Here is a 26,577-nt window from a genome sequence, read left to right on the forward strand (position 1 = left end):
TAAAGAATTAGCAGTTGTGAAATGTGCTGCTCATGGACAAGGAGATGATTTTGTGACAGTGGGCAACCGTTATGCAAATGACATTGCTCAATATTGCGCCAAGAATAACCAGTCCATTAATCGGGAACGAGAAGGTTTATGTCTTTTTGTTCTGTGATGTTTACTAATGTCTTAGAGACGTGGGATGAAGTGAAACAGTTGCAGGATGAGGCAGAGGAGGAAGAAAAGAAAGATTGGATTAAAGCAGGTTGTGCCCCAAGAGAGAGAGACCATGTTTGGGTCTATAGAGATGGCAGACCAGTAATGCCGAACTCCATGCTGTCAGCAATGGCAAGGATGTATCATGGCCAGGGACATTTGGGAAGGGATTCGATGATTAGGTCTTTTAAGCAAACCTGGTACAATGCAAAGTTCAGGACAATTGCGGAAAGTATCTGTCAAAGATGTTTGATTTGCCAGCAATTTAACACTGGGAAAAAGACAGTGGTGAGTCTGGGAACAATAAGCAGAGAAGGAGGTCCTTTTACAAGAATGCAGATTGATTTCATTGAAATGCCCCAAGTGAACAGACTGAGGTATGTACTAGTGGTAGTCTGTTTGTTTTCAAGATGGGTTGAGGCCTATCCGACTAGGAGAAATGATGGAATAACAGTGGCAAAGTTACTGTTAAGAGAGTTAATTCCTAGGTACGGATTTCCGGTAACGATTGAGTCTGATAGAGGTGGACACTTCTATAATGAACTCATGAGTTTGATTTGTGAAGCATTGAGCATACAGCAGAAGCTACATTGTGCATACAGACCAGAGGCTTCTGGTGTTGTTGAGCAGAAAAATGGCACAATCAAGAACAGGATTGGTAAGATATGTTTAGCCACTGGTATGAAATGGCCGGATGTCTTGCCTCTAGTGCTAATGACTATTAGATCTACTCCAGATAGAACTACTGGTTTAAGTCCGCATGAAATCATAATGGGACGTGCAATGCGACATGCATATGTACCTGTCAATAAGTTGATGACAATAACTGATGACATGATTTTGGATTACTGTAAAGGCCTGGCTGACGCAGTTCATTCTGTGTTTCACCAGATTGGAGAAGAAGCTACCACACTTGAGAAGAAGCAAGCTCATGATCTGAGTCCAGGAGACTGGGTGAGGATTAAAGTTCACAGAAGAAGAAATTGCTTGGTTCCAAGGTGGAGAAGACCAAGACAAGTCATTCTAACTACGACGACTGCAGTGAAGTGTGCTGGTGTGAAAAACTGGGTGCATGCGAGTCATACTCAGAGTTCCAAACCCAAAGGATGGGACTGGTAGAGAGTATTTTGAAGAGTCAGATTCCAGTGATGATGAAGACCCAGAACCAGTGAGAAAAAATCAAAGTTCAGGAAAAGAAGCAGAAAAGGCTTCAAGAGAACCATTGAGAATCTCAGAAAGGAGATCAGATTCTGAAAGAGAGCCTGAAGTTCCAAAAAGCAGTGGAGGAAAAAGAAAAGAAAAGAGCAGTTCCACAGAAATTACTCCTGAATCAGAAGAGGAGGAGATTGAAGAACCACTTGAGATTATATCTGAAGAAGTAGGGTCAGAAGAAGATAGAGAGGGACAGATTGCGGAAGACCCCCGAGGAGGTGTAGGGAACATTCTTGACAAGTTAGGTGAAGGGACAAGTAGACAGCAAGAAGATTGCGTGTCGGAGACCCGAGGAGGGACAGAAGTAGGGAAGTCTCAAATAGTGGTGAGAAAGACTGTGGAGCGAAAGAAAACTGCTGAAGAACAAGAGGCATTTGAAACAGAATCGGATGAAAGTGAGAATGGAAAATCAGAGGGTCGAGTTCTGAGAAAGAGAACTTGGATTGGAGAAAGAAATAATACAGAAACAAGACCGAAAAAGGTCGTAAGAGGAGATTTTTGGCCTAACAACAGAGTAAAGAGGCTGAGATACAGACTGATAAGAGGGAATACATCGAAAGCTAAACAAGTGAATGAAGTGTCGAGTCAAAACGAAGTAAAAAGGAAGGAGCAAAAGGAGTCAAGAGAACCTTAGGAAATAAAGAGAATTAGAAGACCCAACCAAAAGTACAGATCACCGGAATGGTCTTATGTGGCACTGTCTGAAGAAGGAGAAGAAGAAACAGTGAATCGAGACAATCCGGAGGGGATCTTGAGAAAAGTGGTTGAGGAAAAGGAAGAATCTGTTGGAATCTTAAAAGTTATCCTGACTGACATTGGAGAAGAGTCAGATGCACAGGATGTTGTTGATGATCTGATACAATTTGATGTTGCTGAAGAAGAAGGAGTGAAAAGTGATGAATATCCAAATTGAGTGAACTGAAGAAATCACTTGGAGAAAGTGAAAAGGAGAAAGTCTGAAATTCAGGTGTCTGAAGTAATCCAAATTTCGAGAAATTTCAGTAGTGGAGTAGTAGAGGGTAAGTCAAAAGACAAGGTCAAAGTAGTAAAATGGCTAACATAGAGAATAATCAAAGTAGATGTGCCTTCTTAAGAAGATGGTGTAGAATGTGCTGCTGCTGTACTGGATTATTAATGCTACTATGGGGTATTTTAGCTTTATTAGTTACATTTAGAGTTTCAATAGGTACATTTGAAATAAATACTGAGAATGAGACAAATGTAGAGAAGAGTTCGCAAAAAGTAGTTCTAACTAGAATTAGTAATACTTACATGCATAAAGATAGGTCAATTAATGATTTTTCTAGTAATGTTTTTTCAAAGTTGCTATACGAATATGTGAAAACAATGGAAGTTAGGGATTGCTATGTTTGTATGCAATTACCTGCATCCGTTTCAGAGGGTGTTACTTATCACCATTTACCAGCTACATATGGAATTTCTTGTAGTGTATTAAGTAGTGTTTTTTATTTGCTAGGGAAAATAGATTATACAATGTCTAACAAAGATAGTATTTTTGGGCACTTGCCAATGAACAAAGAGCTGAATCCAGCTAAAGAAGCTAACATTTTTGGTGAGATTTTTATTGAGAAAGAAGAATTAACATTAGATTACATTTTTAAGAATAATTTAACTTGTAATTTGGAAGAAGAGGAGAAAGCTTTCCTAAACATGGTGGAGGAAAGGAGATTGAGTATGCATGAAAAGGCAGGGAAATACAAAGTGAGTGAGACAATTTGGGACATTGAGATGGGAAAAGAATTGAGAAATGGAGCTAGTCCAACTTTAGCTTTAGATGCACCACAGAAGGGTAAGCTGTGCATTACAAGAGGGAAATCTCAATATGATACATATTTTGTTGGGACTAGTGAATGTCATGATACATACTTCATTGCAACAGGATGGGGTTTCAGAGGTGGAGAAGATACAATTTTTCCAGGAGTGTATTATGTTTGTGGGAACAAGGCTTATTACAAGTTGCCTGACCATTGGTATGGCACGTGTTATGTGGGCCTGGTTTTTCCAAAGATTTTTCATATAGATAGAATAGAAGATGTAGAACATATTAATTTACTAATGCGCTTCAAGAGGGAAACTTGGTCTGAAATAGTGGGTGACATTTTTGGAGCTTTAATTCCAGCAGTGGGAATTTCTTTAAATGCTTATGGGATTCGGAAACTGTCAACAGTGGTGGATCGCTTATCGACAAATTCCGCTGGAGGGTTTCTTTTGGTGAATATGGAACTAATTGCCGTACGTGCCATGTCTATGCAAAATAGACTTGCTCTTGATATTCTATTGGCTAAGGAGGGTGGAGTTTGTGGAATGCTGAAAGTTCAACATTGTTGCACTTACATTCCAGACGAAAGCAAAGACCTGAAGGTCTATATCAAAAATATTACTGATTTGCATGAAGAATTAGTACCACTTGAAGCTGAACGTATTTGGACTAAAATAGCTAATAAAATAGTTGCTGTTAAGAGTTTTATTGAAAAAATAGGTAGTACTATTATAGGTAAGATATTGTTTCCTTTAACTTGTATAATTGTTGCTTTATTGATATTGAGATTGGTGTGTTTGTGTTGTAAAAACAGGGGAGGGAAAAAGAAATTAATTAAAAGAAATAATGAAAAGAGAAATAAAAGGTTGAAAAGAGAACCACAAGAAATTGAATTAGAAGAATTAAGGGAGAGTGTCTACTTAGAAACAAAGAGGGATGATGAAAGAGCGTCTGGTGTGTAGTGTTGTGTAAGGAGGAAAAAGACATTTCCAATTTCTCCTACAATGGGACTAAATTTCACTAAATTTTTTTTTTTGGGTTATTTGGTGATAAAATCACCAAAGGGGGGATTGCTGGAGCAGGATTTTCTGATGAAAATCTATTGGGTTTTTAAGCTCTGGTTTGTCTATTTGTCATAATTAAAATTACTAATTATTAAATTATTAATTATTTGTTTTGTGTATATGTTTAAACTTACCAATGTACTAATGAGAAGAAAACCAACACGAGGGAATGCTTTCGTATTGCTATTTAATAAATGTGCATGTTTTATTAAATAAACGTTGCTGAGTGCTGTTTATTTTAAAGCACGAAACGCTTTTTGAATTAATGCTTTTCTGTGTTGCAAAAGCTAGATAATTACATACACATAAGGGTATTAGTGGGGTTAACACTGTTTAATCATTATGCTGTGGTAACGTTGTTTTTGTCTCTTTTAATTAAGATGGTCCATTTTGGCCTAGCGTAAAATGTCCGCCGTTTGCAGCCTGGCCTCGAGTGAAAGATTTGTGATGAGAGGGCCTTGCTGAATATGGTTGAATCATCTGACCACAGTCTTCGCTTGGTTAAAACTTTCCGTGAGGACAGTAGCAGTGCTGGGCAAGTCTCCAAGAACCAAGAAATGTTTGAATAACCTTGGAGGACAAAGGAGCCATAAAGAATGAACTGAATGGACTCTGAAGTCATCGTGTTAGCACTGAGGAAATGTGGATGTTAAAGGATACAATTTTTTTAGTTCCTGTTCTGTCTTTTTATTTTTGTGATTGTTTCTGAGCGGAGATTTTCCAAATGTAGCGATGCTACATCCTTTCCTGCTCGCTGTGCTCAGCGGTTCGTCGGACGTGTAGAACATTTAATGTTTCTTTAATATTGCAAGTTTCATTATAAATATTGTTAGCCTAGAGAGGGTGGGAGGCCACTTTGCCACTTCTTCCCAAACCTGCGTTGGTGAAGATCGATGCTGTGAGGACGGTGACTCGGGAGACTTCTACTGAGAGACTTGTCCCGATGACCCATTCTGACATTTAGCTAGATTAGGTAATTATGAGAAAATGATTTATTCTGATTAATTTCTTTGACTAATTTTAGATAAAGAATCATAATTTTAAATACGGTGTTGGTGATTATTTCTTGTCAATTATTGAGTACTCTATTTGATTATTGTTGTATAGATTGTTTAGATTATGACAATTACAATAACTAGGTCTTATCGACCTCAGTGTAGATGTGGGGTGTTTAGGAGTTTTCTTTCCACAGGTTCAGTGCTGGTGGAGTATTTGAGTGTATGTTAGTGAAATGGGCCCTAGTGTATGGTGAGTGTATGTGCGTGTAACTGTGAAATTACTCTATCCGTGGAAGTAGGGAGATTTTGTACACCCCAATCTGCATCAGTGGTACCCAGAACAGATATATTATATTTGATGGAGGACAAGGGTATGGGCAACGTTAAAGGGATGGGAGGAGGTGGGGGGTCAAATTATTTTTAAATGTAATATTTTTTGCACCGTTTCATGGATCTACACTACGTTTGGCAGGGACTGACCAGGTTTAACCTACTTTTAGCACACCGTGTGATGTACTTGCACAAAATCTAGGAGAAGCTTGGAAGGTTTAGTTTTTAATTGGTCTGTTAAGTTTTGTGGCAACCATTAACATGAAAGGAGAGTTAATTGCTTATAACTTTGACACTGTTTGATGAATCTGTATCAAATGGGACACACAGTCAGCAAGTAGCATCCAGTGCAGGTATTTCAGGTTTTGTGCAAATTCAATTGGGGGTGAGGGGAAATCAGGGGAGGAGTTAGAGAGGGGGGCAAGTAATTTTGATTTACTATTAACTTTGCTAAATTGTGTTTAGATCCTCCATTTGACTGACCCAAAGTTATAAGTAAATGTAGGAAGCTGGCTCTTTATAGGATATCCCAAAAAGAGGTATATTGTGCAAAGTCCAGCTATTTCCTTACAAGTGAACAGGGGCTTGCTTTCGCACTCCCAAGGTGCTCTTAGAGAGGGTAGTGTGGTCAAGCAGCCTTACGCTTATCAGAGGGGAGTGTTAGACATTCACAAATACACACAATAGCCAATAAATGACACACACAACTCAATAAGGAGATCCACACCAATTTATAAAAATAACTCGCATCTTAATATATATATATATATTTAGGCACCAGAATCAATACGATCAGGTAAGTCCTTTTGCAAGGATGGCTAGGGAATCAGGCTAGTAAGGATCTTTAGGCCTCAGGTATGGGTTGCATGTGGGGGTAGAGATGAGCTTTAGGATTTCAGAATGCGTAGTATAGAAGGATAGTGAGGGTTGTAAATAAGAGCAGTAATGTGCCTTTTCGGCCTAAGTGATGGGCAGAAAGTATGAATAGTAAGGATTTTTTCGGGTTCAGGGAAAGGTTGTGTTTGGTGCTAGTAAAAGGTTTTAGGGCCCAGGCATGGGTAGTGAGAGGGGTAAATTAAGTAACATTTTGGATTCAGGGATGTAGGGTTGTTCTCACGAACAAGTAAGGGTTGTGTGGGAATTAATATGTGTTGGTACTTAAAATCTAGGTTCAAATAGTAAAATTAAATATTTTAAAAATTAATTATGTAAAAATAACATTTATTGATATCTAATAACAATTCAATTAAAATTGTTAGTGAGCAGTTTCAGATGTATGTATACATAAATATACAAGGGTTTAAATATATACACGTGTAAATAGGGTTATATATAGATTCAAAATGTATATTCTGAATAAATTCATGAATAAGGGTTCAAAGTAATACTGGCCTATGAAGTAAATGACTGCAGATGTAAAGTCATGTGATGTAAAGGTAGCCCCTGATGTACTGACATGCAATGTTAAGCCACTCCTAGTGTAAAAGCTGCAATGTAACAACTCCTGATGTAATCAACTGAGTAGTTAAAACGGAAATTCAATCTTTGACATCATCCGCTGAAGAAAAATTAGAACATGAATGAGATACAAATACAATGAGATTTATGCCGGATTTAGTGTTTGGCGGATGCGATATCCTAATGCACTTATAATAAGGCAGCCAGAGTATGCTTTACGTTTGTGACTCCTAAGTTCACAAACTTCGGTTTTTTTTTGGTCCTTGCCTTTAAAAAATGTATTGAAACTAATGAAACAAAATTGATTTCCTGAGCGATCAGAAGAATTGACCAATGGCAATAGGGGGAGTGACATTGTGTTGGACCAATATCACCATCTGCCAATCCTCTCCCTTGAAGTCACCAAGAGAGCTACTTTTTCACAGATGACACAATTCAACAATGACTCACAAACATATATAAAAGCAAGCTTTAAAGTATCCCACAACCAGCTGATGAAATGATTCACAGTTCAAAGTGCAAACAGTGCCACATATAAAAGTACGGAAAAGAAAGAAGAGACTCACTGCGTGTGTGCACCACGCCAGAGCAGTATTCCTCTCGAGTATGCAATACTCGATCGCACCCAGATAATTTAAACTTCCCACACAGACAGTATGATGTTATTCTAATCTGATATTGGAAAGACCAGCGTATTCTTCATATGGGAGAGACCGCAAGGTTGGGAGGGATAAGTCCTTAAGAGATCTATAGACAGCACAGAGGGCGGATCATTCATTAGATCTTTCTCTAATCAACAAAGAGTAAAAGGATTTAGCATCATGCGATCAATATGTGACTAGTCAATTAAAAGTCATATGGCATAGTGCAGTGCCCCTATACACAAGTGTACAAGGCTGTATGTGGCCATTGCATAAATCCCTGAATTCACATTTTAAAATGGCTGCTGCAGACTAAAATTGGGAAGCACTACTGAAGCAGGAAATATCTGGGATTCACAGTAACATATATGAATCCAATTAAATCCAGAGGTAAACTGTTCCAGTGGCCTCTGCTCCTTAATCACCTCCTGCATGTGTCGAAGGGTGTTCCATTAGGTTTCCGCAATGTTTCATAACTGCTCCATTCATGGTCTTGAGACCTTTTCTGCACATCTGTAAAACAGCAAAAATTGTGGATATCAAATCAAGGGCCTGACTGCTCGAGTGCATCAAATAAAAGAAATGAATCCACACAAACAGTTGATCTGTAAAGAGGCGTATAATGCACACACTGAACTGTGCTTCTATGAAAATAACTGAGGCTCAAAGATGCATTAACGCACCACAAAATCCCCACATTGACCCCACAAAATCTGTATAAGTGGGAATCGGCCATCAACCTGAACATTGTGGTAGGCTGCACCAACTGAAATAGATTATTTAAAGCAAGCAGAGGGCAAGATACCCATTTGGACCATCAAAAAAGATAAGTAATTGAAAAATCAGTTTCAGACCCATGTTAACGCAGCAGTTTAAAACACATTTAATAACATTGGGAGCAGCCATAGACTAGATGCAGCCAGGCTGCCATACTCTAGCCAATGAGGGGACATTATGCAGCCAACCTTTCTTTCAATGACTATGCTACAGAAAACACAAAGTCCGACTGACCGAAATCTTGATTTATTCCAAAAAAAGAGCTTTAGCCATCTCTTAAATGTTCAATAAATGGAATGCTCTTTCCATCGAAGTGGCAGGTTGTGGAGAGAAGCAAATTCAAAGAAAGTTGGTAATGAGCTATTTTGATTGTGAGGAAATTGAGAAATTTAGGGATGAATCTAGGAACTGTGAAGAGAAACTTTCTTTAGACAAAGCATAAGTACGGTTATTTACAAGTAGGTGCTTGCAATTCACTCAAACTCCTTGTTGGTTTGGTGCTAATACAGGGGTCTTCCATGAAAGAGGAGTGTACTTTCAAGCAGTTCAAAAGGAGGCCAAGTTAGTGCCGTCTAGGCTTTAGTCAGCTGCCAAGAAATCGTGATATCTGTTTTTTAACTGTAGGAATACACACTGCATAAAGTCCTTATTCAGCCTTGATGAGAACTAAGAAGGTTCATCCAGTTTTATGGAGGTATTTGGAAATTTTTGCAAGTCACTATTATTGAAGCATATGTAATGCCCAATTTTGTCAATTTCAAAAGATATGGTCAAAAGCTGATGTGGCCTCCACAAAGCTGTGTCCCTATTAACAAAAGCATCCAATTTCTAAGTGTTTGGCTTAATTGTAGGTAAGGATCACAGACAGCGGATGAGTAGGTCTCTTTTTCCAGATTCTAGTGTCTAGTCTAGAGATACAATGAATTAACGTATGAATGAACATGTGCAACAATTCCATGCATCAAGGTTCTCACAGCCATGCAGGACCCATGATATTTCATTTGCAATGTTCTCTCTTGATTTTGCATAGTACTTTGGGCACAAAGGAATCATCAGGAAGGGGTACAGGAACTTCCCAATCCAGTAATCCTCTTTCGAATTTCCTTCTGCTGTTGATGTCATGTTGGTAGAGAGGCGCCCCCCCCCCCCCCCCCACAAAACTGGTGTACGCTAGTCGATGGGATACATTTGTGGCATGGTGCAGCACCAGACACACTTGACCCGTTATAAGCCAAGTTGTCTTAAGTCTTGTTGTTTTTGTCCCTGGTCCAGCAAGGACATGCTTTCGGCACTGTTAAAGGCTATGTATTGGTCACTTCTGCATGTTTGTGGTTACTGTATCAGACTTCTCTATCTAAGAACACCCTTCATGATGTTATAGTGGGAATACAATTTTTTATATGCGCCGAAGGCAAGCCCGGCTGTGCCCGTTCGCGCATGGATCGCGCCCAGCGCCAGAACCCCTGCTGGTTTTAACAGAATAGCTTATTTAAGGAGTCAACTAGAGGCAATAAATATTGGTAAGTGCGCCAATCACACTTAGGATATTAATAGTTTGCATAATTCTCTTTTTACCTGCCCCAAGTGCAAATATCGGGTGGCTTCAACCAAGACCACATGCTGTCCTGGTATGCTCCCTTATCTCTCAGATGCCTCAAACTCAAAGAATAAAGATAGGATAATAGGCGGGGCTTCGCTGGCTCACTGCACAAGGGATAATAATGTCCTGGCCACTAATACTAATAAGCTTAAGGCTATTTTGCTCAATGTTAGATCTGTAAGCAAGCATACGCTGGAGATTGAATACCTGCTACAAACATCTAGCTCTGATTTAATCTTCCTCACTGAAACGCGGGCTACCCCCACCACCGGACTGGGTGGCGGCACTGCCTCCGGGCTATCCTCTATTCTCCCCGGAGTGGACAAAATAGGTGGAGGAATAGCAATCTATAGATCAGAATAAAAATTGAAATTTGAGTCAAAGATGCTGAAGCCATGTCATTTAATATTAAAATTAAAAATAAGGTCAACTTTACTGGTTTTCTTCTCTATAGACAACCAGGTCCCAAACCTCCGTTCCTACAAGGCCTTTTTGATTTTATGGAGTCCTGTACGGATACCCTCTCCTTTACTGTACTTGGGGATTTCCATTTTCACCTTGAACTGCTCACTGATTCTATGACCTTGTCATTATTTGATAGATTCTGTTTATTACAGCGAGTGGTCGGACCTACTCATAATGCATTACATACACTGGATGGTATTTTTATGAATTGTCCCGCAATTCAGATTGATAAGAACCTGCCATTAACCTGGACAGACCATAGGGCTATCATTTTTAATCTCCTTGTGGAAACCACCCCTCTTTCCCCTGCACAACGTCCCCCTACAACTTTTGCATGGTCTTGGCGGAATTTTAATCATGAGATCTTCATAGAGAGGTTAACAAATTCTGTTCCCATGCCTACTTCGAATTCTAATCTGGATGCAGTTAACTACGATAATTGGATTAGAGAAGCAATAGTCCAATTAACTCCTTTAAGATCAGTTACCCAAAGCAGATACATACCTACTGCCCCCTGGTACAATGCAGAGATGAAAGATTTGAAGTCAAAATGCTGGGGCATTGAACGAGAATGGAGGGTGCATTATACCACAGAAAGCAAGCTTAGTTATAACAAGTCTCTTACAGAGTACAAAGAAGCTATCTGTAGAGCCAAAACTGAGTTTTCTACTGGCACGATAGAAGGCAAAGAACTCAACTAGAGAACTCTTTAAGACTGTTTCCTCCCCATCTAAGCTCCAACAAGGAGACTTATTCTATCTCGACCAAATTTAAGTGACCAAATGGCCAGGTACTTTCAGTCAAAAGGGCAAACAATCTACAATGAACTGGAGGGTTTGTACTCGGGCCCCCAGACTACATCCGCTCAGGATGGTGAGAAAGGGTCAGCAATCTTGAACCATTTATCTAGTTTCTCCTTAGTTACTCAGGATTCGGTAAATGATCTCTTATTGTCTATTACGTGTGGCTCACCAGAGGACCCCTGTCAACCGAATAGAATTCATGAGGCCTCTAGATTAACAAGCTCTCTCCTGACCCCTCTTTTGAACACCATTGTAGGAGCTGGAGTTTTTCCTACAGTTTGGAAGACAGCTTGCATTTGGCCCATTTTAAAGAAGTCCTCCATGGACACTAGGGATGTTAAGAGCTATAAACCTATCTCCTGCCTTCCTCAGGCAGTCAAGGTTTTGGAGAACGCCATTAAACAGGAACTAAATGACTCTCATCTCCAATAACACTCTGGATATTTCACAACATGGTTTCTGTGCAAATCACTACAGAGTCCGCACTGGTTATGGCCACGGAAGAACTTCGCATGCAAATTGATAGTGGTGGAAGGGCGATCCTGATCCAACTTGAGCTGTCAGCCACGGTAAATCATTTAATTCTTAGGCAACGGCTGAAGGCAAGTGGGATCAGTGATAAGGCGCTGGCTCTTCTTTCATCTTTTCTGACAAACAGAGAACATAAGGTTTGTTGGGATAACCTTACATCGGACATATTCCATCTCCCTAGTGGAGTCCCACAAGGGTCGGCGCTCTCACCCACCCTTTTCAATATTAATGTGACGCCATTAGCCAAACTAGTTAAAGACTTTGGCTTTTCCCTTGTGTCATATGACGACACTCAAATTATAGTTTTAATATCGTCAGCTAATGAGGTGCCGTAGGCAAGGTTTCATAGTTGTCTTGATCGCATCATACATTGGATGCACACCAGCTATTTGAAACTAAATACACAGAAAACCGAAATCATGGAGTTTGGCAATGGCCCTTCAATCTGGAACACAGCCTTGTGGCCAACGGGGGCAGGAGAATGCCCATTACCAGTGGACAAGATGAGAAATCAATCTGGGTAGGTTTGGGACACACAGCTTAACTTCTCTGCTCAGATTAATCAAGTTACTTCAGCCTGTTATGTTACATTAAAAATTCTACGGAAGATCCTACCATTTCTTCCAATGGAGCGGAGGAAAACTGTGGTGGTTGCTCTTGCATTGTTTCGCATTGACTATTGTAATGCCCTTTACCTAGGGGTTGACAAACGGCAGCTTAATGCAATCCCTTCAGAATAGGGCTGCTCGTACATTACTCAACATACCTAAATTCAATCATATTTCCGGGGCCATTAGGAGTCTTCATTGGCTCCCGGTTAAGCAGCGTATTGAATTTAAGGCTCTTTGCCTCATCCACAAAACCCTGTATGGCGGCGGTCTTATGGCGTACCGCAGTTTATTTCAATGGTACTGTCCAGGCCGTTCACGAAGGTCTGGCAATCAGGCCTTGGTTAAAATCCTGAAATGGAGGAAGGCCAGATGGGGTGGGAGATGCGTGTCATACTTGGCTCCCAAACTCTGGAATAGGCTGCCTTTGGATATCAGATTTCAACCAGCTCTTTCCAAATTTCATGGCCTATTAAAAACCTGGCTTTTCCAGGTGTAGCAGTGGATCTTGTGCCAGTGGACTTACCCTTCTTTCTAGGTTTCTCCAGCGCCAAGACGCCTCAGCAATCGAGCGCTATATAAAACCCATAATTACTTACTTTATGTGCACCCCTTTGGAGCCTCTATGCAATTGCCCATTAAGGCCGTCATTGAAAACTATCATCGCCATGACAACAGCTAGGCATGTAAGCGAGCTGCAGCCTCATTCGGTCAACCCACCATATACGACATTTTTTCCACATAAGTTAGCGTGGAGGACCCAACGTCCTTTCTGCCAAAAGTAGTCACTCCATTCTACGTTAGGCACACATCCCCCCTTCAGACATTCTTGGCCCCACCTAACTCCTCTACTGAGGAAGCAAGACTATCGTTTGGACGCTAACATGGCACTAAGCTTTTATATTGATTGCACCAAAGAACATTGGGTGGATGATCAGCTCACTGTGGTTTTCTCCAGGGCAAAAGAAGTGCAAGGCAGTAAAAAGGCAGACCGTTTCCAGATGGATTGTTTACTGTATAAAGATCTGCTATGCACTGGTGAAGAAGGCTCCATAAGGCTTACGGGATCACTCCACCACAGCTAAAGCTGCTAATACTGCGCTAGAACACAAATTACCTTTCCTAGACATTTGTGAGCCTGATACGTGGGTGTCGGCACATATCTTCATGAAGTCCTACTGTCATGGTCAGGTCAGTCAAGAGGGATATTTGCCTGATCGCTCCTGTGGTCCTTTTTGGTCTGAGCCACTTCACAGACCCACCACCTGGATACGTACTGGTGTGATATCCAGTTACAAGGTAAATAATCTTCCCTTAGAAGTATCTATCAGATGAACAAGTTACTTACCTTCGGTAATGCTTTTTTTTTGATGGATTCATTATCTAACTGCAGACTGCTCACCAACCATCCCAAGTCCACATTCTGTGACAAATGAAAAAAGGTGCTTGAGCCTTCCAGAGAAGGATATAACTTTGTTATAAATTTTGAGAACTTAACAAGAGCTGGAGGAGTCAGTGTGAGCTTGTAAGAGACACTTACGCAGATTTTTAAGATGAGCCTGAGAAACGTGGCGTCAGTAGATTTGTGTCTGCTTTTGTGATGGGTTTGAGGCCTAGGCTCCTTAATCACATTCAGCAGAATAAATGGTGTTGGCAAACAAAAAGCATGGATGAGATATTGGAGCTATCAGAATATTGTAGTGATTATTTTGATGCAAAGCAGAAGCAGCTCAAGGAGAAGCTGATGATTGCCCAGACTAAGCAATTTGAGAGAGAGACCAGACCAAATTAATTTGAATATAAACTTTTTTCAGCCTGGAATGAATCAAATTAAAGGTGTGTAAATGAGAAATGGAGGTGATGCAGATGCAAGGTAGTGGAAGAGGGATAATGAACAATGAAGACATGAATGTGAATGTTGAAATGATGAAGAAGAACACTGCTTGTCACTTGTGTGGAAAGTTCAAGCAGTGGAAGAGAGAGTGTAGTCAGAACCCAAATAGGATTCAATGGGAAGTCGTTTGAAAGATTAGAAGAAATGGGATTGTCCCGAATATGCAAAATTCTGAGTAGAATGTGCAGAGTCAGAAATCATTCTGAATGTCGATGCCTTCAACCCCACTGGTTGAGCAAGACACGAGAAACAAAATGCCCTATAGTGCAGCGTATCAATATAATCCATTGTTACTGAATGAGGAGTTAGCTGGGACCAGGTCACAATGACGCTGCCTGAGGGAGAGGAAGATTGCGTACTTGGAGCAGTCCTAGCGGTAGACCAAAGTGGCCCATATGTTGACAGAAGTCAATGGCCATCCAGTTTTGTTTTTGATTGATACAAGGGCTACCCGTTCTACAGTTGGTTCTGTGGGAGTCCTAAACCTATTCCTCTCAGGAAGAGATGTCCAATTTATTGAGATCAGCAATAAAACTATTAACCATGTACCTGCAGGTGTCCCAAATGAAACTGGTCAGATGGAGAACAAGCACCCGCTTATTTCATGAGATTCAAGTCCTGTAAACTTGTTGCAAAGGGACTTTCTCTGCAAAATGAATTTTGTGATCTACTGCACACCAAATGGTATTGCAATTGAGACACAAGATGAGGATTTGGTGTTTAAAATAAACAATTATTTCCAACCATGACAAAAGAGTGCCTGCCTCTGGATTTGCGACATACTGTCAAAGATGAGGTAGGAGACAATTCTGGAAAAGAAATTGGACTGATCAAAAGAGCAGAGCCAGTTAAAATAAGAGTCTAAACAGATGCAATATTCCTTAGAACTAGACCGTGCAAGCTCAGAAAAAAAATTAAATCAGTGATCGAAAAAAAAATGATTGAGCAGGTAATCTTCCGGGAAATACTTGGTAGTCCTTGTAACGAGAATTAAAAAGCTGAATGTCAAATGGAGAATCGTGCAAGATCTCCGAAAAATTAATAAGGTTGCGATTCCATGTTTTCCAGTGGTACAGAATCGAACACTCGTTTTGTTAAAAATGCTTTAAGATGCAGAATGGTATACAGTCAACAATTTATGGCAAGCGTTTTTCTCAATTTCTTTGCACGAGGAATCCCAATTTCTCTTTGTGTTTTAAATTCTGAATACAGTTATCATGTGGTGTAGAATCAATGGTATACTTAAAGCCCTTTGATTGTTAGCCGAATTCTGAAGAAGGCCTAGAAACTTTGAAGCTGCCCTGCAATTCAGTATTACTGCTGTACATAGATGACCTTCAGGTCTCATCCAAGACAAAGAAAGACTGCAAACGTGATACATTAGCCATATCGAATTATCTGGCTGTGAAAGGACATAAGGTTTCTCTAACTAAAATGTAGTACTGTAAGAAAGAAGTGATTTGTCTTGGACCCCACTCTGAATGTGTAAGGAAAGTCTAAAAATAATTAGTGTCTGCAACTTTGAAAATGAGCCAGCTGACCATCTGGAGGGAGGTTCTGATGTTTCTTGGATTTGTTGGCTACTGTAATCAGTGGATTCCAAACGTTACCTTGATTCCAAAACCTTTAATAAGGTTGACATGTGGAGACATTCAAAATCCAGTACCATTTGACAAGGAACGCCCCGATGCATTTGAAGAGCTGAAAGTGTCCGTCATGTGCCCACACTCAGGATGCTTGATTACAGTTTAATGTTTAATCTATATTGTCATGAAAAAGGCGGCTGTGTACTTTCGATTCTGACTCGAAGGCACGGTGATTTAATGTGCTCAACGGCCTACTTGTCAGCCGTATTGGATCCAGGTGTAGTAAGTCTTCCAGGTTGTTTGAAATTGGTTGCAGTTGTTTGTACTTCCACTGAACAGAGTGAAGGACTTGTCATGGGTCATACTTTAATTGTTTGTGTCCCACACTCAGTAGGGATCTTGTGGACAAGAACGAGAACTCAGCATCTTAAAAATAGGAGGTTGACACATGAGCAAGTGATATTTGCAGCTGCAAACATGACAATCAAGAGGTGTAGTACTTTGAATTCAGAAACACTGCTTCCTATTTCATACAAGATTTGAGAGGACAGGAAACTTGATGCTGAAATTGAACCTGAACAGGATTGACTGAAGGTGACTGTTTTATGCATAAAACCTCTGTAAATGGCTGATCTGACAATATTTGTTGATGGTTCCAGTTTGAGAGACCAATATGCAACGCTGAGAGCACCCTATGCAGTATGTACCATTTCAGAGACATAAGAAGCATCTTCTCTGCCAAATGTTACTTCAGCACAAGTGGAAGAGTTGGTTGTATTGACAAGTGCTTGATCCTTGTTGGAAAATGTCAATGTAATGATTCACACAGCCAGCCAGTATGGTTTTGGAGTTTGATTTACACACCAGTCAGTATGGTTTTGGAGTTGAGCATTATTTTGGCCAACTCTGGACCCAAAGGTGTTTTAAGGCCTCTTCTGGAGCCCCAGTAAAGAATGGTGCTTACATACTGGATTTTTGAAAGCTTTACAGAAGCCGAAGGAGATTGCAGTGGTAAAGTGTGTTGCCCATAAACCTGGAAAAGATCTACACTTGGAAGCAAGTACACGAACCAGGTGGTAAAGTACTGTGCATTACAAGAGAAGACAGTCGTGCAGAAAAGCGACGATAATGACTCAAGAATAAGTGCAGTACAAAATGCAGATAATGTTAACTGTTTATTTATTGACTGAGCAAGCTGAGAGAGCTAACAAATGCACCAGATGAGGAGAAAAAGATCTTAGAGATTGGATTACAAGAAAAACAGGATTTGTACGTAAATGCTAAAAATAAATGTGTCCTTCCAGATTTGACGCGCTAACCCAATATGTAAATACTTGCATGGTAAGTTGCATGCAGTAAGAGATAGTCTGATCACAATATTTAAAAAGTATTTGGAAAATACTAAATTGAGAAATGTTGCTGAGGATGTTTGTGGATGGTGCATGGTGTGCCAGTTAAATAATCAAGGGGAAAAAAAAGACGGTCATATTGGCAAATCGGAGGGCCCATTTACAAGACTCCAGGCAGACTTTATTAAGATGCAGAACTTCAAGGCAAAAAGTGCATCTTAGTGATGGTCTGCCTGTTTTGTGAATGGGTCCCACCCGGAGATCAGCCTGCCATGCAGTTACCAAATCAATCAATCAATCAATCATTGACACTTATAAAGCGCGCTACATACCCGTAGGGTCTCAAGGCGCTGGGGGGGGGGGGGGGTGCCGCTACTGCTCGAACAGCCAGGTCTTCAGCTTCTTCCTGAAGGAGAGGTGGTCTTGGGTCAGGCGCAGGTCGGGAGGGAGGGAGTTCCAGGTCTTGGCGGCCAGGTAGGAGAAGGACCTTCCTCCTGTAGTCGCTCTTCGGATGCGGGGGACGGCGGCGAGGGCGTGGTCGGCTGATCGGAGGTGGCGTTTGGGAGCGTAGAAGTGGACTCGGCTGTTGAGGTAGCTCGGGCCTTGGTCGTGTAGGGCTTTGTGTGCGTGGGTGAGGAGGCGGAAGGTGATTCTTTTGTTGACGGGGAGCCAGTGAAGGCCTTTCAGATGTCCGGAGATGTGACTGGTTCGTGGGATGTCGAGGATGAGTCTGGCTGAGGCGTTTTGGATCCGCTGGAGTCTCTTCTGGAGCTTGGCGGTGGTACCGGCGTAGAGGGCGTTGCCGTAGTCCAGTCGGCTGGTGACGAGGGCCTGGGTGACGGTCTTCCTGGTCTCGGTGGGGATCCACCAGAAGATCTTCCGTAGCATGCGAAGGATGTTGAAGCACGCCGAGGAGACGTTGTTGACTTGCCTGGTCATGGAGAGGGAGGAGTCCAGGATGACGCCCAGGTTTCGTGCATGGTCTGTCGGTTTGGGTGCGGTGCCCAGGGCGGGAGGCCACCAGGAGTCGTCCCAGGCGGAGGGTGAGGGGCCCAGGATGAGGACCTCCATCTTGTCCGAGTTCAGTTTCAGGCGGCTGGTCGTCATCCACTCGGCTACCTCTTTCATCCCTTCGTGCAGGTTGGCTCTGGCGGCGGCGGGGTCGTTGGTCAGGGAGAGGATCAGCTGGGTGTCGTCGGCGTAGGAGATTATGCTGAGGTTGTGTTTGCGTACGATGGCCGCGAGGGGGCTCATGTAGACGTTGAAGAGGGTGGGGCTCAGAGATGATCCTTGGGGGACGCCGCAGATGACTTCGGAGGCCTCTGACTTGTACGGTGGTAGGCGGACTCTCTGTGTTCTTCCGTCGAGGAAGGAGATGATCCATTCCAGCGCCTTGTCCTGGATGCCGATGTTGCTGAGGCGCCGTACTAGGGTGCGGTAGCAGACCGTGTCGAATGCCGCGGAGAGGTCTAGGAGGATGAGGGCCGCTGTTTCTCCATTGTCCATCAGGGCTCGTATGTCATCGGTGGCGGCGATGAGGGCGGTCTCGGTGCTGTGGTTGGCTCGGAAGCCGGACTGTGAGGGGTCGAGGGATCCGTTCGTCTCGAGGAAGGCGGCCATCTGCTTGTTGACGGTCTTCTCGATGACTTTGGCTGGAAACGGGAGGAGCGAGATGGGGCGGTAATTCTTGAGTTCGGTGGGGTCCGCTGTGGGTTTCTTGAGAAGAGCGCTGAGTTCGGCGTGCTTCCAGCTCTCGGGGAAGGTGGCGGTGTCGAAGGATGTGTTGATGATGTCTCGCAGGTGGGGTGCGATGACAGCGTCGGCCTTGTTGAAGACGTGGTGAGGGCAGGGGTCGGTCGGTGATCCGGAGTGGATGGAGTTCATCGTGCGGATGGTGTCTTCGGTGCTGATCGGGGTCCAGGCGTGGAGGGTGGTGGTGGGGGGTGGTTGTTCGGTCATGGTGTGCGTTGGTTGGTTGTTGAAGCTGTTGTGTATGTCGGCGATCTTGTTGTGGAAGTATGAAGCGAGGGAGTTGCAGAGGTCTTGTGATGGGGTGATGTCGTTGTTTCCTGCGCTGGGGTTGGAAAGCTCTTTCACGATGTTGAAGAGTTCCTTGCAGTTGTGTGCGTTGCTGTCCAACCGGTCCTTGAAAGCTGTTTTCTTGGCGGCGCGGATCAGCTGGTGGTGTTTCCGGGTGGCAAGTTTGAAGGAGGTCCTGTTGTCCGGTGTCGGTTCCCTTCTCCAGACTTTCTCGAGGGCTCGGCAGTTCTTCTTGGAGCTCTTGAGTTCGTCGGTGAACCATGGGGCCTTCTTGCTGCCGGGTCTGCTGGGCGGGGTCCTCAGTGGGGCGAGTTCGTCCGCGCAGTTGTTGATCCACTTCGTGAGGTTGACTGCGGCCTGGCTGGGGTTCGCTGAGCTGGCAGGAGGGTGCTGGCTCAGGGAGGTGGCGAGCTGGTCTGCTGTGATCTTGTTCCAGCTTCTGCGGGCGGCCTGTTTCTGGTGGTGGTGGGACGTCGTTCTCTCGAAGGTGAAGTGGACGCAGCTGTGGTCCGTCCATTGAAGCTCTGTGGCGTGGCTGAAGTTGATGTCTGTGCTGGAAGAGAAGACTGCGTCGAGTGTGTGTCCGGCGAGGTGGGTGGGGGTGGACACCAGTTGCTTGAGTCCCAGGTTGGCGAGGTTGTCGAGCAGGGTGCTGGTGTTGCGGTCGTTGTTGTTCTCTAGATGGAAGTTGAGGTCTCCCAGGAGGATGTAGTCAACGGAGGGGAGGGCATGCGGGCTGACGCAGTCGGCGATGTCCTCGCTGAATTGCGTGCGTGGTCCAGGGGGTCGGTAGATCAGGGTGCCTGTGAGGGTGGTGTTCGGGTTGGTGTGGATCTGGAAATGCAGGTGTTCGGCGCTGGTCAGGGTGTTGTCGGTGCTGGTCGTGAGGCGGATGGTGCTCCTGTGGACGATGGCGATGCCTCCTCCCATCTGGTTGGCGTTGCGGTCCCTCCGGACGATCTTGTAGCCCTCTGGGATAGCGATGGCGATGTCGGGAGCTGAAGAGGCGTTCATCCAGGTCTCCGTGAGGAAGGCAACGTCAGGGGCTGTGGCGTCTAGGAGGTTCCAGAGTTCGATGGCGTGTCTGTGGACGGAGCGGGTGTTGAGCAGGATGCACTTGAGGTGGGTGCTGCTGGTGTTCGTCTTGGCGGGTGCTGGTGTGAGGCTGGTCCGGATGCAGGAGAACTTGCAGGCGTGGCAGCTGAAAGGTCCGTGGGTACCTCGTGGAGCGGCTAGGTGGCATTCTGGGAGTCGGCCGGTGTTGAGTGCGGTGAGGGTGGCGGCGGAGTACGTCAGGCGGGTCGGTCGGGCTCTTCGGGGGCCAGGGGTCCTGGCACTGGGCGCGGTCCAGGCGCGGACGGGCGTAGACGGGCTTACCTTCGGCGCTCAGTCGGCGCGCCCGCTGCGCGAGACTACTGCGCGTTCGCACGGTCGCCATTTAAGGCGAAGTGCGCGGGTGGGCGGAGCAGCTGGGAGGCGGGAGCGGGGAGGGTACAGAAGAAAAAGGGGCGGGGCTAATGGCGGTGGCGGGAAGCAGGAGCGGGGAGGGAGAGCGGAGGGCGGCGAGGTAGGCGGGCAAGCAGGAAGGAGGCAGGCACACTGGAGGTCAAAAACACGAAGAGAAAACGGCACAGAAAAAACAGGCAATAATACAGGTCAAAACACGGAGAGAGAACGGCACAGAAAAAACAGGCAATAATACAGGTCAAAACACGGAGAGAAAACGGCACAGAAAAAACAGGCAATAATACAACAAATTGTTGTTGAGGGAGTGAATTCCTCGGTTTGGGTAACTCATTTCTATATGCACTTCAAAAATTAGGTTTTGAAAATCATCCGTTCTGCATTCCAGATCAAGGAGTAATTCCTTTACAGCTATAGTCCACAATCTTATGGTGTTGTTGAAAGGGCAAATGGGACGTACACTTGACAGAAAGACTAGTTTGTCTCCCGTGAAGTTGTCAGGAGAGCAGTGTGGCTTGCCCATGTTCTGTCAGCTGAACTTATTTCAATAACTGGTGATATTGTGCTAGATTGCTGCTAAGGCCTGGCTGATCTGGGGAAATCTGCCTCATCAGGTGAATGTGGCAACTGAAGAAACAAAAGATATTCCCGGCCACAGTTTGAGCACAGGAGATTGGATTGCAGTAGGAAAACATGTCTATAAGAGCTGCCTGGAGAAGAAGTGGAACAGTTCCTAACAGGTGATCTGGACGACAAGCCTTTTGGTGAAATGTGCAGGAGTGCCGCAGTGGATCCATGCCACTCACACAAAGGGGGCGAGAGTGGCAGTAGCTGGTAGAGACTAAACGCCACAGAAAAAAGGGCAGAGTCGAGCACAAAGTCAAGCTCAAGTTCATAGCGCGGATCTAGAGGGGGGGTGAACACTCTGAAACTGGTAACGATACATGCACAGGAGTGAAAATCTGAGTTTCATGTTAGTGAAAGTAATGATTTAGAACATGAAACTTTTGAGGCCCTGTTTCAAAACAGGGACGGTGGATCCGGCAATGCGTATTACTCTGTGCTACAGGGCTGTGAAGAGCAGGACCCAGACCTGTAGCACACAGTAATTATTCTTTTCATTTCAAAAAGAAAATCCTGAAACGGTATTTTATTTTTTTTAAAGAAAAAATATAATGCTCTCCTCTCCATGGGAGTCTTCTCCCATGGTGGGGGAGCATTATAATTGTCTTACTGTTCTTTAGCCCCGGGTTTTACCTGGTGGTAAGGAACATTAAAAAAAACTGACAGCATGTCCACCCATCTAAATTGAGCAGGCGGACATGTAGCCATTTCTCAGGTAGCCCTTAATCTCCAAGGCCATCGTAGACGTTTGGCCACAGTGGAGGCCGAGTCGTTTCTGCCATGGCCAAACTGACCACATTTAAAATCGGGAGGACCTTAATATTGGCGGTATGTATACACCGTCACGATAAAGTATACATACCGCCAATTTATAAATCGGGCCCTATGTTCCTTGGACAGTAAAGAGTATCCGATGGACTGCTGCTGAACAGAGAAAAGCTGAAGAAGATATTTCAAGGTAAAGAAGAAGAAATTGCAAAAGAAAACACTGAGCCAGTAGAAAAACCTGAGAGACAGACTGAAACTAATGAAATTGAATCACATGTGGCCAAAAGATTAACAAGGAGTGTACCAAATAGAAACTATGCCTCACCTGAATGGTTACATATAGTGGCAGCATCTGAAAAAGATGAAATTGCAGAATTAGAGATTACAAATTAGTAGAGAATCCAGCAAGTACAAGTTTGAGACAAACTAAAAGGGAGATAGAATCTAAACTAGAACCGTCTTCAAAGAAAAAAAAAGACTAAATAGCAAGGTTTAAAGACAAGACAATAAAAGAACTAAAACAAGAAATTTAGTCGGATTGAAATTAAGTTTTGAAAGTTTTTTTTTTATAAAGAACATTGAAGGAAATATTTTGATGAATATTGTAACGAAATAAGAAGAGAAGAAGGAATTATTATTTTAAAGAAAGGTTTTGCCGATTTTATATTTTTTTTATATTTTACCACAATAAGTTGTGTCTCAAATAGAAGATGGGGTACAGCAGATGGGGTAGAATAGTCGGGTTAATATTATTAATTGGGCTTTTGGTGTCCTTAATTGCACATCGAATATGGAGATTTCCTGGTTAGGGCTCTTTGCTCATCGTCCAGCTCATTTCCTTAGCTGAGAAAGGCCGCCGCCTGGTCTTGGTCTTCTTCCCCAAAGTCTCCCTCCTTCCCTGAAGGGGCATACTGTGGTAGTGTTTGCAAAGGCTAAAGACTACCGGCTATTGAAGCAGTATGGGTTCCAATAACGGGGACCAAAAGGCTAGAGGCGCATAAGTCCTCACTCTGCCTCTCAGCATCGCTCTGTGCACAAGGAAGGGGTCACTGGCCTTCAAGTCTTGAAAGTCTCAAACTCCTCACGGAGAAAGGGTCTGCTGAGGGAACGGCCAAGTCTCTGCATTCCAGCCAGTGTATCTCGTTATCTGCTTTAGGCTGCACCAGTGCTCTCCAATGAGCATGTTCCTTACCCTTCCAGGAGAGACAGCCTTAGTTTGACCACAGATTTCCATCTTTCTTTACCTGGGTGAGCAATGGTCATATACAGTTACAGAGGCTGTTGGCCTCGAGCCCAACGGTCACTCACATTTAATATTGGCCTCAAACCTCTGCCAAGATCCAATCACGTCAAAAGGCATTTGAGTCAGGCGTGTCGCGGTTCTATGTTTTAACCTCAGAATAGTGGCAGTGTCTATCGTTGTATATTTCATTGGGCAGAGGCTCATCTTAAAACCCCCAGAGTGTCAGTGTAGATCAGATTACTTGGTAACATATTTTGAAAGCGTTACTTCACGCTTTTAGAGGGAAAGCATAGTTTAAGGGACATGTAACATGGCAGACATAGAAGGTGTTTAACGTTGTTTGTTGAAATGACTTTACAGCAAACTAATGACAATTCTTTTGATGTTTGACATTTTTAGAAAAGAACCCCTGACGAAGGGCCGGTAAGGCCCGAAATGCATTGGGTCAAGCTTTTTCACAATTGTTAAAGGAACTGGGAATTTCGACATGCTGTATAAAAGGCGATTGAGCATAATGCACGCATTTGAAAATTGGAATTACCTCGTTCTGCAACCTCAACATACAAACAATAAAAATGATGGAATATTGATTAAAATGTTTTACGGTGATTCTTTCATCTTATATGGCGTGATGCATCCAGGGACCTGATATCACCCATATCAGCGGCTGTTTTGCGGTTCTATGTTAACCAGACGAGGGAACTCTCTCACTGGGGCTTGAAGACCAGACTACCAGGGCCCATATGGTGCTGCTGGGCTTTTTTTCTCCAGTAGGAGACACAGGATACTGGTGATGGGAGGTTACCCCACCTTTCTAGATGCTGTGAACTCTTGACCATGCACTCAACTACAGTCTTTGTTGAAGAGTTGTTTCCAGGCCACAGGATGTCCCACTAGAAGAGGCTTGGTCAAACGCACGTAAGAAAAAAGTTCTTCAGGCCCCATTATAAGGTTTGAAATTTCAATCCAAACACACTGTTGCATCGAACATGGGGTTCACAGGAGGCAGTAAGTGTAAGACAATGCTGTGGTTATGATGCAGTCAAGGCGTGCACCGCTGGACTCTTGGCTACAGCCTTCAGTACACAAGATTTTCTCCACTTACAGTTACCTCCGCAGTGCTACACCACATGCGTTGTCAGCAGGAAAGGGCAGTGACTGGTGTGCAGACCCCTGCATCACAGGAATTGTGTCAAATTTGGAGTTTTTCATATGCAGAGTCGATGCCATGTATTTGAAGAAAGGGCCTCTACCAATCCTTACGAATGGCCATTTCAAAGATGGTCGGCTCAGAGATTACTCCCCCAGGCCCCAATTCAAGATGGAGCAGAGTCTTTCTGAAGTAACGCCAGTTCCTGTTTGATATAAATGGAAAGAATTAACGAGTGGATGTGGTGCAACGCATACCTTCCCTTATTGTTCATCTTGTTGATCGCACAACTGGTACTACTGTTCTGAGAAGGAATCTTGACAGACCTTTGGAAAGTCCTGTCCTTTATACAGATACATTTATTTTCGTCATGGTTTCTGTATGATTCGTGGAGAAAAATGAAATGTAGGTCAAGTTATCTTCTCGTTGGAAGTTTCTATCATGTTACGGTTTATCTTCATCTGGTCCATCATCTACTCTTAGGCTCATTTGAGGCTTCATCGGTCAGCAGGATTAGTAGGGGCTGGAGAACGACACCTCCATGACTTTCAGCCTCATTTAATGGCCTCCGTTAGTATGAATGTCATGAGATGGGATTACCGTAAAATACTTTCTTTGCCACTGACACCAAGTTCTATAAAGTTTTCGGTAGCGCTTATCTTTTTTTATCTTCACTTTTTGACACAGAGTACTGAAGTTGGTAGTCGGGGACCACTGGCGCCAAAAGGCAGTTTTATTTCTGGTCAAAGTTTAACACCCTTCTTGGAGGTAGAACTGGCTAGGATATGTTTGTCACTTTCAACACCAAAGTATTGTGATCATTCATTACCTTGTGAGAGCGTCAAGGTTGACTTCTTTTTAATTTTCACAAGTTCGTAGGAATAGACTATTTGGGATTGTGTGTTGTCTGGGACTTGCAAGCATGGTTTCTTTGTGGCAAAGATAATATATCTTCTTACACATCTCAGCAGTTCTTCTTGCACTTCATCAGAACTAAACATTATTCTGCGTCAGTTTGGAGGTTTCATTCCATGTTAACCCCGGAGTCATCCTATGGCGGTTCTGAAACTGAATCATTAAATGGATTCATCGCACCTGCCGTAGCATGAGGTACCAGTGATTGAGCGCTTAATGTTTTCAGCTTAAAAACAGTACAAACCTGCCAAAGTGTTGTATCCCGAGATGCCAGTTACAGAAGTAATGACATTCGTAGATACATTTCAATCCCACCTGAAAGGTTCTGCCCACCTTATAGGTCACGTGCACGGTCTAGTCCCAGCCAGAACACAAGGGACGGTTTCACGTTAAACGTCAGAATAGCCATGGGGGACTCTAGGGAGACCTATGGGGAGGGGGTCCAGAGTCTGATCAAGGAGGCAGTGGAAACCGTTCATACCCCCATCACCAGAATAAGGTAAGCAGGAAGTCTTTCAGGATTTCTGTAGAAGACATCAGAACCAATCACATTATCCTGGACCAGAGAATACATTCATCCTACCCGTCCATTTAAAAAGCCAGTGGACTGGCACACGAAGGCAGGGTCTGAAACATGCCATCCCAGACATCATGGTATTATGTGGAAACTTTTAGACGGAACAGAGTTAATGAATTACGGTCAAATGTTTCACTTACCGAACTATAAGCAGAAGAGAAGAGATGGCACCAAGAGAGACAAAGACTGCAGCAAAGAAACCCCACCTCCCGCGAGACTGTGGCAGCCCGCCTATAATAGGAAGAAACATGAATAATGTCTGAGCATGCCGGCTTCATCTCAATTATTGCATAGACTACATTTGTTACTGCTGGGAACCATCATTGGAGAGACTAGAGACACGACAGACATCAATAAAAAAACTGCATACAGCCAAAGTAAAGTCATAAACAGGTCAGCCACAAACCCCCACCAACTAACAGAAGAGGAGTGTCCAACCTCCTGCATCAGAATTATTCTTTAATTCGAATTATCAACGTGACAGCGCTCATCATACTGTTAC

The 26,577-nt window shown here is 43.5% G+C and overlaps 1 protein-coding gene across 1 annotated transcript in view; it reads right to left on the bottom strand.

Moving 5' to 3' along the window:
• Positions 1-4,013: 4,013 nt before the first annotated feature.
• The window catches only part of LOC146863424 (uncharacterized), a 177,348-nt gene continuing 154,784 nt past the window's right edge, over positions 4,014-26,577 (bottom strand). Inside the window, exons 4-6 of the mRNA XM_085642850.1 lie at positions 26,216-26,306; positions 22,516-22,542; positions 4,014-8,194 (exon numbers count right to left, since the gene is read on the bottom strand). Coding sequence (XP_085498976.1) covers positions 22,524-22,542; positions 26,216-26,306 — 110 coding nt within the window. The 3' untranslated portion in view covers positions 4,014-8,194; positions 22,516-22,523. The remainder of the gene's footprint in view (positions 8,195-22,515; positions 22,543-26,215; positions 26,307-26,577) is intronic.

This window comes from Triturus cristatus, chromosome 2_2 (genome assembly GCF_964204655.1).
Source record: "Triturus cristatus chromosome 2_2, aTriCri1.1, whole genome shotgun sequence".
Classification (NCBI taxonomy): Eukaryota; Metazoa; Chordata; class Amphibia; order Caudata; family Salamandridae; genus Triturus; species Triturus cristatus.